At 39.4% G+C, this 15,894-nt stretch overlaps 2 protein-coding genes across 2 annotated transcripts in view; one reads left to right on the forward strand and one right to left on the reverse strand.

The window, feature by feature from the left end:
- PGM5 (phosphoglucomutase 5) overlaps positions 1 to 7,479 on the forward strand; it is a 67,934-nt gene extending 60,455 nt beyond the window's left edge. The window contains exon 11 of the mRNA XM_061475720.1: positions 5,901 to 7,479. Coding sequence (XP_061331704.1) covers positions 5,901 to 5,990 — 90 coding nt within the window. The 3' untranslated portion in view covers positions 5,991 to 7,479. The remainder of the gene's footprint in view (positions 1 to 5,900) is intronic.
- Positions 7,480 to 9,835: 2,356 nt separating this feature from the next.
- Positions 9,836 to 12,123, reverse strand: TMEM252 (transmembrane protein 252). Its single transcript, XM_061475721.1, has 2 exons — positions 11,772 to 12,123; positions 9,836 to 10,701 (listed from the first exon to the last, which is right to left on the reverse strand). Exons 1-2 carry the CDS (start codon positions 12,047 to 12,049, stop codon positions 10,293 to 10,295), a joined length of 687 nt encoding a protein of 228 aa, XP_061331705.1. The 5' UTR covers positions 12,050 to 12,123; the 3' UTR covers positions 9,836 to 10,292.
- Between the last annotated feature and the right edge of the window lie 3,771 nt (positions 12,124 to 15,894).

Here is a 15,894-nt window from a genome sequence, read left to right on the forward strand (position 1 = left end):
AGGAAGCAGAGACAGGACACCTGACCCAAACTGACCAAAGGGGTATTCCATACCACAGCACGTCATGCCCAGTATATGAAGTGGGGGCAGTTACCCGGAAGGGCGAGATCACTGCTTGGGTAAGGCTGGATATCAGTCGGCAAGTGGTGAGCGGTTGTGTCTCCTCCCTTGTTATTTCCCTTATCATTATTATTATTGATGGCAGCAGCAGTGATTTGTGTTATACCTTAGTTACTGGACTGTTCTTATCTCAACCCATGGGAGTTACACTCTTCCGATTCTCCTCCCCATCCCTCTGGGAGCGGGGGGAGGAGGTGGGGGAGAGGGGGAGTGAGCGAGTGGCTGCATGGTTCTGTGTTGCTGGCTGGGCTTAAACCATGACAAATGTCCAAAGTTTTTCTAAAATGTTCCCCTGGAACAGAAGAGCACTCCATTAATGCTCCTTGTCACTGATCATGCCCCTCATTGCTGCACATTACTGAGAAAGTTACTTTCCGGTTAGCTGGAAGATTTCCTTAAAAAGATGATTTTTTGGGTTTAACTAGTCAAACAGGCATACAAATAGCAATTTCAGGAAGTTCAGTTCATTATAACAAACAACAGTTTTGTCTGAAGCCTTGAATGTTTATGCATTGGCATTTATCTTTTTCTAAAGTTAAGAGAGTTATTAGCTGTGCTAAGTTTAATGCAGGTGGAAAATCTAGAGATACATTCAATGGGCATGGAATATTAAAACAAGGGTTTATTGACCTTTAGGCTCATTTATAGCTTTATTTTATGGATCAACTCATTATTCATTCTTTGCAGACCCTAACACATGCTTAGTATCTTCTTGTCCTTTGTCTAGCCATCTGGATATATTACTGAATTGGGATAAGATTCAAACAGGAAGTTTCATATATGAAGACCAAGAAAGAAATGACCCATTATGCGGAGTTGTTTTGAGTTGTTTGCCCTGGGAACAGTGTAGTGAATAATCTGAATTGTTCTGAATAACTAGCTCTGTTTGCAGAATTTTATTATTCACTATGTGAATTGCAACAGCAGTAAATAAGTGTTGTCACAGACCTACGCAGACTGTATCAGTTACTCTTTAAACAGGCTGCAGTAAATAACAAACGCTGCAGTTACTTTTGCCAAAAGCTAGTGAAATATGTGCTAATTAGCTTCAGAATCATTAGATCAGCAGCAACCAAGGAAAGGTTTTGGGGCAGGAGTTGTTTCTTTGCATTTTTCTCCAAAAAAGCAAGCCAAGTAAAAGAAAAATAATTGGGATGAAAAATGTCTTGATCAAAAGACTGTCATCAAAGACTGAATTTTTGAGACAATTTTTTAATGGCAAGTAACACAGGAAAAAACAAACTGATACTCAGGTCAGTATATGAAAGGATTATGATTTATATATGATTGTGTATATGTGTGTATATATATATATTAAAAATTATTATATAAAGCAGTTGTTTATGATGTGAAGTTTGTCCAAGAGCAGGGCAAACTTCAGAAATCAGTAACCTAGAAGTCCTTGTGTCCAGTACCTTATCCCTAATTTTATTAGGGATAAAATTAAAGGTTTCTGCATGCTTCTGTCATGACACTCTTGCAACCCTAAACATAAGTGTACTTTGCTAGAGAATTATTACCTCTTTTCATCATTGGGTCTTTTAGCATGGCTGTGGTTGACTGTTAAAACGTAGAGTATTGTCCAGAGAAATCATATAAAGTTTTGCTTTTACTATAAAAATTAATAAGATTTTCTTTGAGGCGGACATGGGATACGGAGATTTCCATCTGTTTGATCACACTCAAGTTGCACAGCATATTTATGTGATTCAGGTAATTTAGCTTCTGATTCTGCCAAAAGCCATACAGTTGATAAATTTTACATCAGCTGGAACTGAAAAGGAATGTAAGAAAAATTAATTCATGTGACAGTGATTATAAAATACCTCATGAATCAAGAAAATTAATTAATTTAAACTAATCTTCACTTAAAGCTCATTGGGTATACTAGAAAAGAACTAATGTGTTGGGAACATAGATGTTTCTGTGCGGCACAGCATTTATATTTTCCTCCTGTTTCAGCTCTCATGCCTGCCCTCTGCTGTTGTGAGCTGCAGAACAGCTGGCCTCCTGACCTTTATTGTAATTTGATTTGAGTTAGCAGGCAGACTATGCGCAAGAGTAGAGAGGTCAGTTCCCTTTGGTGACTGTGTTGCTTCATTATAATAAAAGTGCCCAAGTCCATGGGTCCTGATGAAATCCATCGGCGGGTCCTGAAGGAGCTGACGAATGAAGTTGCAAAGCCGCTGGCCATTCTATTTGAGTAATCATGGCAGTCGGGTGAAGTTCCCGATGACTGGAAAAAGGGAAATATAACCCCCATTTTCAAGAAGGGGAAAATGGATGACCCAGGGAATTACAGACCAGTCAGTCTCACCTCTGTGCCTGGCAAAATCTTGGAGCAGATTCTCCTGGAAGGCATGCTAAGGCACATGAAAAACAACAAGGTGCTTGGTGACAGCCAGCATGGCTTCACTAAGGGGAAATCCTGCCTGACCAACTTGGTGGCCTTCTATGATGGGGCTGCAGAACTGATGGACAGGGGTAGAGCAGTTGATGTCATCTACCTGGACTTGTGCAAAGTGTTTGACACTGTCCCACACGACATCCTTGTCTCTGAATTGGAGAGACATCAATTTGATGGATGGACCACTCGGTGGATAAAGAACTGGCTGGATGGCCGCACACAAAGAGTTGTGGTCAATGGCTCAATGTCCGTCTGGAGACCAGTAACGAGTGGTGTCCCTCAGGGATCGGTGTTGGGACCGGTCTTGTTCAACATCTTTGTCAGTGACATGGACAGTGGGATTGAGTGTGCCCTCAGCAAGTTTGCCGATGACACCAAGCTGTGTGGTTCGGTTGATACGCTGGAGGGAAGAAATGCCATCCAGGGGGACCTCAGCACACTTGTGAAGTGGGCTGATGCCAACCTCATGAAGTTTAACCATGCCAACTACAAGGTCCTACACCTGGGTTGGAGCAATCCCAGACACAGCTACAGGTTGGGCAGAGAAGAGATTCAGAGCAGCCCTGTGGAGAAGGATTTGGGGGTATTGGTTGATGAGAAAATGAACATGAGCCGGCTGCAGTGTGCGCTTGCAGCCCAGAAAGCCAACCGTATCCTGGGCTGCATCAAAAGGAGGGTGACCAGCAGGTCGAAGGAGGTGACCCTGCCCCTCTACTCTGCTCTTGTGAGACCTCACCTGGAGTATTGTGTGCAGTTCTGGTGTCCTCAACATAAAAAGGACATGGAACTCTTGGAACAAGTCCAGAGGAGGGCCACGAGGATGATCAGGGGACTGGAGCACCTCCCGTATGAAGACAGGCTGAGAAAGTTGGGGCTGTTCAGCCTGGAGAAGAGAAGGCTGTGTGGAGACCTCATAGCAGCCTTCCAGTATCTGAAGGGGACCTATAGGGATGCTGGGGAGGGATTCTTCATTAGGGACTGTAGTGACAGGACAAGGGGTAACGGGTTAAAACTTAAACAGGGGAAGTTTAGATTGGATATAAGGAGGAAATTCTTTCCTGTTAGGGTGGTGAGGCGCTAGAATGGGTTGCCCAGGGAGGTTGTGAATGCTCCATCCCTGGCAGTGTTCAAGACCAGGTTGGACAAGGCCTTGGGTGATATGATTTAGCGTGAGGTGTCCCTGCCCATGGCAGGGGGGTTGGAACTAGATGATCTTAAGGTCCTTTCCAACCTTTCCATTCTATGATTCTATGATTCTGTAATAAACACCACCAGTGCCGTGGGTGTTACAGAGATGGTCCAGTTTGTTCCATGATGAACGAGGCTATCCAGATTGCATAGAACTTGTAGGATGGGTGCCTGTATCGCAAACCTTTCTAAAGACATCTGGTTTTTGGAATACAAAACCTAGTATTTTTAAATCTTAAAGATCTCTTTAAGATACAGAAGTCTTTCTAGAGTCATGTTAACTATAAATGGTTGCTGGCTGGGATTTATCTTTTGCAGCTAAAATATAAACGCTGTATCTAAGCTCTGTAAATGTAAACTATTCATTGCAGAGATAAAGGAGTTTTTAAAAGGCATACACAGCTGTATTTCCTTGTTATTTTGACCTGCTCTTGCCATTCTGAAGAGAATCCACTTTTGGGTTGTTTTTTTTTTTTTACATCTGAGAGAGGAAGAAAGTGTATTATGAGAGATAAATTGAAGTGTGAGAAGACAGAACTAAACCAGACCTTTCTCTGTTGAGAAGTGTGATTGTAAGCAGCAGAGTATTTAGTAGTAATTGGAATGACTTGGGGAAAGAGCAGCAGCTAAATTGTTTATGTAAATGGGTATCATATAAACTCATTTGATTTTGTGTCATACTCAGAGTGTTGTGTAGAGTTTTGTTTGCTTTTGTTTCTGTTTTCTCCTTGTTTTCTTTAGAGTGCATTTGTTGCTGAAGAAAGCAGGGTCAAGTAAAGCTGGTCAGTAGGGTGGCTTTTTAGATTTGCCTGTACTTTTAAAATTGAATAAGGAAGAGGTTTCTTATAGGAGTGCTGGAGGGACTTCAAAAGCTTTGGTCTTCTTTCAGTTCTCCTTAATCCATTTTGCTGGAGGGGACAAGTGATATGGTCCAGACCTATTAAATTGGCACATTTTAATATTTACTTTTGCAGCATTTGCCCACAGATGTGAATTTGTGCTTCATACATTAATCTTCTGTAAGCATGTTTGACTTTAATGGACTTGTATTCTGCTTCAGTGACTATTCAGTAGATAAGTATCTGCCAATATGGAGGTTTTTGAACAAAACAGCATGTCAGACTGCTCACACTTGTGCATAACCAAGTTGATCATAAACTCATTTGACACCAGTGGCATTCACGGTGTTATTCCTTGACTCTGCTTGCTCAGTTAGTCTCCTCACTCTTGTTTTAACTGTCTGACCATTTGTATATAAAAATCAAACACCTCATACTGTCAGAAACTCTTAGGTGGCTGAAGCAGATTCAAAGGATTGATTATATTAAGCTTATAAAAAAGATTCCTTCAAATTTAAGCTCTCCAGAATTACTGGTTTGTTTGATTTTATTTTTAAACCTGACGGGCTTAAAGTCAGAATGTAGTTCATTTGAAAGAGGCAGCAGTGGGGAACTTCTGAGGTAATTACCTAGTTTAGTAATCAGTACATGTTTCTCTGAAATTAAAGTTTTCACTTAAAACTCTGCTCTATTTATCTTTGCATATCATTTAATTAACTAAGAGAAGATTCAGTTGGCACGTGAAAAAATGTATTTCACTTGGTTTTCATGTACTATCATAATTGCTATATGCACTCACCTATCTGGGCAGTTTTATACATGTGGCCAGTAAATAAATCCGTAGCCTGAAACTTGAGAGTTCATGCTGCTAATAATTGTATTATCTTATTTAATACAATTACAAATATTACTCAGCACATACTTTTGTGATTTCTATTAAGGTAATTGTTACATTACCTTCTGACTCTAAACTTCACAGAAAAAAAATCTCATCTACATCGCTTCCACTCATCAGAATAGAAATAATACTACTTTTTTTGATTTATAGGTTGCTTTGTACAGCAGATTTCACAAGAGCTACACAGTTCTTGTTACATAGACAATTTATCAATGTAGTCTATTTGCTGTTTTTTCTGCATAGCTTAGGTATACTCAATATAACATTTTATAAAGCACATGCTCAGCATGATACTCATTGTATCAAGTATGACAATACAGACACTCTGGCTGTGTTAGTGCTGCTTCTTACTGAATTATTTTTAAATTATTTATCTACAATTAAAGGAGAATTTATAAATCTGTTGATATTTCTGCTTTATCTAATTCAATGTATTTGTTTTCTTTAGGCTGTGCTGAGTCCTCTTATAGCAATCGCACTGAAAATATCTCAGATTCATGAGAGGACAGGTCGAAAGGGACCCACTGTCATCACCTGAAGCCACGGAAGATTGTTAAACCAGGGCCAAAAGCGAAGCAGCAAGGAAGAGACGGGATCTTGCTGAAACATGTTAGCCATTTGTGCCTTGTATGATTATAAGTTTTCTTGGGGATTGAGGTAGGGAGGGAAGAAAAATTCAGTATAATATTAAGCATATTCATCTGCATTGATCTCCAAATACAGTAGTGTATCGATTTTGTTTTACCTTCAATATCTTAATTTCAGATAACAATATAACCAAAGAAAGAGGCCTTAACCTTCAACTGTTCTCAGCAATGTGACAGAGAAGGAAAACTGCTTGATTTTGAATGCTGTGATAAAAGTTGGAGAGATTTCAGTTAGAAAGAGGGGGGAGAAGTCGCAAAGCAAAGACATGCTTGGTAAATATTGTTTGGGATCCTTGTCACCTTCTTGCTGGTTTACAAAGAGGTATACAGAGCATGTCGGAGGCATAAGGGCTGTATACTACACTTTGCAAAGGGTGTATTTCCATACCTGACACCACTCTTCCTCTCCTGTCTCTCCCATTGCTCACACATGCACGCTGGTAGCAGTGTTGTATGCACACTTACACAGGCTCCCAAAGAAGTGGTTATCCCGTATTTTTTTTTACCCCTGCTTTTAAAGCATATCAATGTGACTTACGTATTTAGATTTTCCTGATTTTTTGACTGTGGGTTTTTTTTTCTCTCCGAAGAAAGGCATTTGTGCCATAGAAGCTGATTGTGACCTTCCAGCAATATGTCAGGTGTGGAATCTGGCTGGCTTTTGCATATTCTCCATGTCAGGAGGTGATATTGGTGCTTACTGTGTTAGAGGGGTAATCACTGCAAGTTCAGCAATTTTTCATGAAAGAGTTCTGTAAGTCTTTGGAATACTTATGCGCCACTTACCTCAAAGTGGTAAGTGAAGTGTGTAGTGAAGAGGAAATGAAAACAAATGCTGATGAATTAATAAATAGAGATACTTGTCTGATTCACCATCTGGACACGGTTTGCGTTAGATTCTGCGTAACAGTGGATCATGGAAAAAAAATCTGGGGAGTGCAAGGGGAGAATAGACATCCCGGCATAGATCTGAGAGGGATATTGGGGATATGGACATCAGCATTTTTCTGCTTGTGAAATGATACTTCAGTTCTAGCTACAATACTGTGCTCTGAAGAAGAAAACAAACACTTTATGCATGTGGCTTGTTTGAAAGCTTTGCTTCCTCGGGAACAGTGCGGTCACTTGTATCATTCATCAAAGTGGCAAGGTGCAACTTGCCTCTTTGCAGTGTGTTTCAATTCGTTGTGGTTGTCAAAGTTTAGTGCAATTTATATAATATTTCAGCAAAGGAGAATGTTTTGATTCAACGCTTCTGTCAAAAAATTGCTACGGCACTTAGTACACAATAAAGAGTAATGCTGTATTTCTGTCTTAATACATAATTGTGGACAAGACACTGCACTTTCAAGCATCCTAATAAAAATGCCTTTAATACAATTACATAATGTACTTAATTGACTCTAAACAAATCAGGTACTAATGTTGTCACATAGTATTCTACCTTACCAGTGGTAGTCCCATAAAACAAAGGAGACTTGAAGTTGTTAGTTTCTTATAAAGATTTTTGTGGAGCCCTCCAGGGCATTCTCACACAGTCTGGACATCTACTTTTGATTGTAAGAATATTAATCTTTATAGAAATCTTGTTTAACTAATCTTTCATTTTCCTTATGGATCAACTTCCTCTAGGTGCAGGATAGTAAGCTCTTAACTATTGGATCAGGCGTGGTCGAACATACTCTGGATTATGACACTTAGTTCAAATTACTGGGCCACAGGAAAGAACATTCTGAAAGGCGGTCCAAGAACTTCTAAAATCTTTTACACATTCTCTGACAATGAAATAATTTCTGATCACATGATGAACTAGCTATACTGGAAAGTGTCCTGTTTGCCAAACTTCTGGGACTACGATTTGCACTTTGAAAAGGAAGATACTGAAGCCAGGTGTCTTTCAAGAGGCAGTGGGAAGACTCATGAGGAATAAATCAGGACTGTGACGAAGCATATTGGTGCTTTTATCAGAAAGTCACTAGAGCACCAGCTGCAGTAGATGGCAGTTTGCTTTCATGAAGACAGTCTTTGTGAACAAAGGATATGTTTTAAAATCTCAGTACTGACCTTCGTCCTGGGCTTCAGAAACAACAGTTGTGCCCCTGCACTGAAATGTAAAAAATGGCTGTGTGCAGTTTTGAATAGCTGTCAAACAAAACTAGCCTAACCCCACATCCATTCACCATCCCTTTTTAATGAATGGATATTGGTAATATGTAACAACTGGTATTTTGCACCAGTTGATTGCTTTTCTATACAAGAAGACAAAACTTTGTAAGGCTGAAGTACAGTGTATATCTTTATATCTGGTACATTTGGGGAAGAACCATAGCCATAATCTCATAAAGCGTACAGCTTTTCCTGAGGTCTTTTACTTATTAACATGAGAAATGAATGCTTGGAAAAGAGCAACATAGGTAAGCTTACACAAAGATGCAAGGCCACTAAAACCAGACAATACATCTAGCAAAGTGAAAACCATTACTAATGCTGTTTGTATTAATATCACAGTATCTGGGTGCTATGACAGAAACCGAGACCCTTCTGTGGCTATTGTTGGATTAGCAGTCTCATGAAGTCTGGAAATTGCAAGATTGATGCATTGTTCAGCTATGATTGCACTAACATTTACTTGGACAGTATTTCTGTTTCCCAAAACCTCAGCTTTTTCTGTACCCAGCAATACAAAGATAAACTCCCAGCATGCTAGAGGAAGAGGAAAGAAAGGAATTCAGAAAGACTAGTGAGAGAGAGAATTATCTCAAGGTACATTAGCAGAGGGCTGACCCAGGACAGAGAAAGAGGCAGCAAGTGGTGAAGAGGATTAGGAGAGGGCAAATTGCTGGATTCAGCTGGAAAGAGATAGATTTGATAAAAGAATACTAATAACACAACAATGGGTTTTAGAGAGGGAAACGGGGAAAAAGGAAGTAAAGGGGAGAAGGGAACATAGTCTAAGAATATTCAATATCACCATCATGGCTTACATTTCTGATGTATATGTAGCCATAATGCTAAAGTTGTTGCCTTGGTGTATGTGGGCATCTGGAAACCCTAGTAATTTTTATGTCTCACTCGTTCTGCAACAAAGACACGAAAAGTTTGCCCAGGGAGGTAGTATATGTTCTGTTCCTGGAAACATTCAAGGTCAGCCTGGACAGGCCTCTGAGCAACCTACTCCAGTTGAAGATGTCCCTGCTCATTTCAGGGGGGTTGGACTAGATGACCTTTAAAAGTCCCTTCCAACCCAAACCATGATAGGGTTCTAAGAAAAAACACACCACCTATAGTCAGTGTTGTAGGTCCAAATCTGAATGAACCCCCATCGAATTTTTACTGTCATCTGCAATTATAGATGCCAGTGGCCTGGATGCAAATTTGCCTCAGTGATTTTGTGGAAGAAAGGAAGGAAACCTGTAACAGAAAAAGGTTGAGTCTAAGCCTGACCTCTTTCTAGTACTTGTTCTTTAACCTCAATGCCACTTGTGTCAGAAACAGGACACAGGAGCCCTTTTCCACAGTCTCCAATAAGCTGCAGTGGAAACAAGTGCTTTTAGAGACAGCTCAGAGGACTCAGAGAAGGTTTTTCCTCCTGCAATTGGTAATTCCCTCCTAGGAGCTATGAGCATGACAAGGGTTGTCTCTTCGGTAGCCAGGAAACATAAAACATACTAAGTATATTGTATTGTGTGCTTATACTGAATCATGAACACGTCGTATCGTACAAGCAAAAGCAAGGCATGTTTTAAATACAAAATTTATTCATTAATTCAGTGGTAAAATACTGGCTATTATTACTCCAAAATAAACCAGGTAACTTGGAAGGCATATGATACAAAAATAATCAGTTAAAAAGTATAATTTACAATTTCCAAATAAAAGCTGAGTTAGTAGGTTTCCCAAGTCAGCTAATGTTACAAAACCACAAAGACTTTCAGACAAAACTCCATTTGAGGCACAAGACATTTAAGATTAATTATAGCATGATGCTTTTATCTTGCAGCATAGGAAATTCCTATTGTCAGTGATGTTGACTATTACAAGATACAGCCTGATCATATCTATCTCTATGGAGATTCATTCTGCTTTGAAATACTGAACACATTTATATATATCCCCTCCACCTCCACTCAAACACACAAACAGTCAATGGTTTTCCTGGGCAATTTTAGCCTACGTGGTGCACTGTTTAGGGATCACTGATACATGTCTTCTTCCAGTTTTCTTTGTTTCACAGCTGCAGGACTTTGCCCTGTGCCTGTCTCAAGTGTTTTGACAGGTGCTGCTCTTTCTGAGGTCCCCTGTCTGTCTGCATCCTGTTGGTAACTGTTTTCTTGTGTGGATGGATGAGTATTCGACTCCCCTTCAGCTTTTGGCTTTTGGTCAGCTGTTTGCTGCTGCTGTAGCTGCTGTGCAAGCAATTCATATGGTGGTGGCTGTTCCTGCTCATTGGTTTCACTGATTAACTCTGCGCTGCTTTCACTATACAGAGGTGGAGGGATACTGAAGACTTCTTGCTGTTTTAGTGCAGAGGCAACTGGCAATGGGTTGGTCTGTTTTTCAGGATCTGTGCTGTATTCGTAGGAGGGTGGATAGAAGTCAGGCCTAAGAAAAAGCGAACCAGAAAGAAACACATGGTGAAATGTGATTTATTTCAGAGAGCTAGGTTGGATGCTTTGTCTGTTAGGTTTCCAAAGTTTCAGTGAGTCTTAAACTGTAAATAAAAACCTAAGTAAGTTTAGATCAATGGAATACATTACTATAAAACAGCAGCATAGTTGGAACAATTACTTGTGTCTTTCTACAAAATGTGCTATTAAACCACAGAATTCTAAAAAAAAAAAAACCTTTCCCACAAAGAGCTCCCACCCATGGCATACAAACATTCATGTTTGTGTGTATTTCAACAAGTGACCAAGAAAAGTTTGATTTGAAGAAGAAAGAGATCATTGTCCAAAGTAGGTTAAATTAGTGATTTATAAATTATTACAATAATCATGGTTTTCCAGTTTCAGAATTCATTTTGCATGTTTCTGCTTATCTAACCAAAATTTTCTGGATGCCATTTCTGTAGTGTCTTTAGAGCGCCTGTTGTCAGTATTTCTGATGCAGATTCCACGGCAGCCCAAGAAAAATTATGCATCCAGTCAGCATGTTAAAGACTTTTGTCAGGCCTAGTGCCAATCAGTTTAAGAAACTCTCTTTCTCAAAGTCTCAGTCTTTTGACAAGAGCACTTCGGTAAAAAGCATGTAGAGAGCTGAAGCTCCCTGCATACCTCATTGTTCATAAGTAATATGAGCACCTATCCCACAGCAGCACATCTGGGATTGTCTGCTGAGATGGAGCTAAGGATGCTCCTGCAGAAGCTCCATCAAGTCAGTGTAGCTGCACCTGCTGCCTCCACGCATGGCTTTGGACTACCCTCTGCAGCCTGCTAAGTTTCCTGTAGAACACCTTACCTTATGTCTTGCTCGCACAAACTGCTGTTTGTTCACATTGCTACTTTCTCTAGCAAATCAAATTTCAGACCACGGCTGTCTCCAGAGAAATACGATAAAATGGCTATATATTTTTTATTTAACAAGCACCTTGTATTGCTTCATCCATCTCACAGTATGTTTGCAAAACAGCATACCTTCCTCTCAATTCAGCAGCAGCAGTTTGCAACACATACCTGTCTATGGTGCTGACACGTAGCTCTCTAAGGCTGGGATTTAGTATGAGGATGCTGCTGAGGCCCCTGTATTTCAAGACTTCATGGAAAGTGCTCCAGAAAATGCCGGCCACAAGGAGAAAGAACCCCAAAGCCAACAGGCAATAAAACACCAGTTCATTATTTCCACATCTGCAGGTAGAGGAATTCGTTGAAATGCACAAGACCCCCAGACACATAGTGGAGAAACTGAGTAAGAACACTAAAAGACGAATGAAGGTAAAAGCACCTTTTGGCATCCTTCCCGGCAGACACAGTACTTGGTTTCTGCCTGCTGTTTACTTGCTGGGTCTCTCAGCTGTGTTTCTCATCTTCATGCGTTGGTATTTTATACGCTTCAGAATCAATTGGCCTTTGGACAATTAAGAGAAGCATGACTATCTTTTAAGATACTCATTAACTCTTTGAGGTACTCATAAGCTCTTTGAGATTAGTTTGCAATCTTAAACCTATTTTAAGGAAGGAAACAGAAACATCTTGCACCATCCCTTTGCTTCTGTAAATTTCTGAAGTGCATACTGAGCAGCTGCATTCATTGCATGTAACAATTTGCAATGGTTTACACACTTAGCTGGTTTATGAATGAGACCTATATTTGTTTTGAACAACCCCCTTCTCCAAACCCCCCCAACAAGAAAGGCAGTGTTCATAACTCCCTGTTTAAAGTTGGAAGGGAAAATATACTTCTTTCTTAATCTCGTTTTCATCCACTGAAGTGGATTTTGGTCTCCGTCTGTCCTTAACACATTATTCAACTGCCTTGATGCTTTTAATTGTTCTTTGAAAAAGGATAAATTCTACCTTACAATGTGATACAATCAATGACTTTAGTAAATACAAGAAATCAGCATTGCATAATGTCATAAAAGGTTATAGGCATACAAGACATCTTGTCTCCAGGTTCAATTGTACCCCAATTCCTTTAGCATCATTCTCTTTTCTCTTCCAGCAGTTTGTATTGAGTGATTTTCAAAAAGGTAAGTGCTCAAAGCTATGCAGGAGCACCTATACCCTGTTTCCAGTTTTTCTTACTTCTGGCTTACTTTTGATGTTTCAGATCATACAGATTGCACACACACATAAATACTGAGTTATTCATGACTGGTATCCAAAGTTCAAGGAGTTACTGTAATTTGTATCTTCTGTAGTACTTGTCCTTCTGCTACCACACAGTACTTACTGAAATAATTGTTTTAATGGAAACACATTTTTGTTCCTGTTTTCTGTTTATTGGTCTGTACTCACTCATCTGCATGCTTTGATTTTATAGCTGGAACATGACAGCATCATGTCTGTGGTGATGTAGGCTAAGTTAATAGTCACAGAAAAAGCTAGGCAGGAAGTTACATTATGGCTATGTGAAAACATTTGAGAATTCAGATACATTCTCGTTCTATTCTAGGAAAAGAGATAAAAAGAAATATTAGGAAAAACTGCTAATGAAGAAGTTACAATAATAAAATGACTCTTAGAAGAATCAAAAGCTAATGAGGCTACACCTCACATGGTGAGAAGAACTGGTTTGTATGATAAACTTCAGCTTCAGAAAAACAAATTAATTTCCTATCCCAGCCAGTTCCCTTATAACTACAAAATTCAAGAGAAGCAAGCGAGACCTGTCAGTGGCAGCTGCTGGCTCTGCAGCATTGTGAAGGCAGAATCAGCCCACCACAGGAGGATTGGCCTTGCAGTGCAATTGCAAGGTGCAGTGAACTGGGGACTGCTCAACAGTGACCCCAGCTGTGGATGGAGGGGTGGCCAAGGAATGAGGTGTTGGTCCCTTGTGGTGCTGTGGGACAAGAAGAAATAAAAGACCTTTTTTTATGGGGAGGCTGTATGTCTGCCAATTGTTTCACATTTGCGCATCTTCCTATTTTTGCAAGCTGCAGAAGATCAATGCTCTCTGCATGAGGCCAGTTAAGTCCCTGACAACAGGCTATGGGTATCTTGTCCTTTAAGAAAACACTTGATTTCAAATTACTGAATCTCATGTAGGATGTATTTGAGAAAAAGGAAGACAAACTGAGGAGCTGAAATAGCCCCATAATGCTGTTTAATTTTCAGTATGCCATTATCTTTCCTATTTTCTGTCACTTAAGATTTTCTGTAATGTTGTTCTTGGCCTTTTTCAACTACCCTGACATTTTGCAGCTTGACTGTTTTACTGGCAGTGAGTGTCTTGGACTGCATCAGGCTGGATGAGCAGATTTCCAATTTCTTGTAGAAAACAGGAAGAAAGCTGCTTCTAATGAGGGTCAGGTGGGAAAAGGGAATGGCTAACATGGTGTAAAGGTTGCCGAGTAGAACTGGCTTCAGACCAAGGTCAAAAGGTAGCAGTCCAGATGCACAAAAAAGCAATTCTTAGGAAGTGTGATTGAAAATTAACTTAATGGATGTTCCACTGGGCGATTTGACAACTGCGACTGTTTTGCAATTTGTATGCCACTTGGAAAGGTCATTGCTTACCCTGTATCCTGTTGAAACCTGTAAGGCAGTTTTCTCAGGAACTAGTTGCTGGAGTTATGAAGCTTAAAAAGAAATCAGTGATATCAGACACATTTTAATGAAATTTTTCAAACAAATCCACATTTTTAAAAATGCTAATAAAATGGAAAACATAGAACTCAGAAAATTTAAAAATAGACGAAATAGATATTTTAATGAAAATATGTGGGATATAGCAGTACCAGCTGCATATCATATTATAGCATATGATATATCACATTACGGGTCCCTTGTGCTACTGCCACTAAAAGATCGTATTTCACCAGAAATTTCAAGATTGTATGTTTTGCTCTAGTCTGAAATGTGTTCTTTTTAATGAACTGAAAACCAGCCTTCTTTTTCTCTTCTTTATATTTAGCACCCTAAATGATTCAAAGGGTATTTTACATTCCTGTCAATAATTCAGTGCAGTTTTACCAATGGGTCTCTCTTTAGCAATTCTAGTATTCATTAAAAATTTGTGCTTGATAGCATGTAAAATTATTTTAAGCTCTGCAGACATAGTCTTTTCTCTGTATCATACCTGAATTAATCACAATGGTTTTTGAGAGCCCTGTAGCCTTTGAGAATGCGTAAGAGTAGAAGCAATGCAAGCATCAAAACTGTATTTCACAGGCTAGTTCCCAGCTTATGAATTTTCTGATATCTATGCAAATCTAGATGTGTGAGCACAGCCAAGGACAGTCTTTGTCTTTGGAGACACTTTGGTGTTACGAGGTTTGGATGCTATCTGTGAATGAATGATTGAACTATATAAAGAAAACAGTTCAGTTTATTAAATAAATACTTAAAAGGATGAGGGCTGAAATAGTTTGTAAAGAGTAAGCTATAGCATTTTTACTGAGAAATTTCCCCAATTAGTTGAGAATGGTCTACCCCAGAAGTGGGTAGAACAAATAAGCAATAAATACTTACAATAAGGAAAATATAGATACTCATCTTTAAAATCACTGGGAAATCTGAGTTTTAACAAATAATATTGAGATGAAGCTGAGGGGTTCTCAGCAGATGTGATGGTTTCTGTTCTAATTTCTTATTCTCAGAAAGAGAATGCTAGCTTCCTGTGTCAAAAATATACCACTAGACATCATTCTGTCTGCAAGAATTTATAAAGGAATCATCTACCATTGAAAATAAAAGCATACTGTATTTGTCTTATACTCACATCTTTTAAAATATCACATCTTACATGATATCCAAGAACCTATGAAAGAGCTGAATAGCATATGCATTCCTATCAACTTACAGGTAAAATACTATTTTGTGCAAGAAATCAAAGCAGGACATATAGCTTCTACGCATACTTCCAAACAGGGCTCAGATAAGCATGCAAACATATGACATGCGGCATTGACCATATGAACTGTTCTGCCCTCCTCTAGGAAAGGTGAGAACTACTCTTGGCATTTGTTTGATCTACCTTTAGTTTTTACATTGAGGAAGGCACTGAAGCGCAGTCCTGTTGGCACTGATGCCATGGCATAAGGAGCGAAGTCAGGTCTTCAGGCATGGCTGTAAGACTTCATCAGTTTTGTCAAAAGCAGATTAAAAGTGAACTTTGAAGGAACTGCTGATAGCT

Source organism: Pezoporus flaviventris, unplaced genomic scaffold, assembly GCF_033815535.1.
Source record: "Pezoporus flaviventris isolate CSIRO_AGI_PZ_B2104156 unplaced genomic scaffold, CSIRO_AGI_Pfla_v1 ptg000090l, whole genome shotgun sequence".
NCBI lineage: Eukaryota > Metazoa > Chordata > Aves > Psittaciformes > Psittacidae > Pezoporus > Pezoporus flaviventris.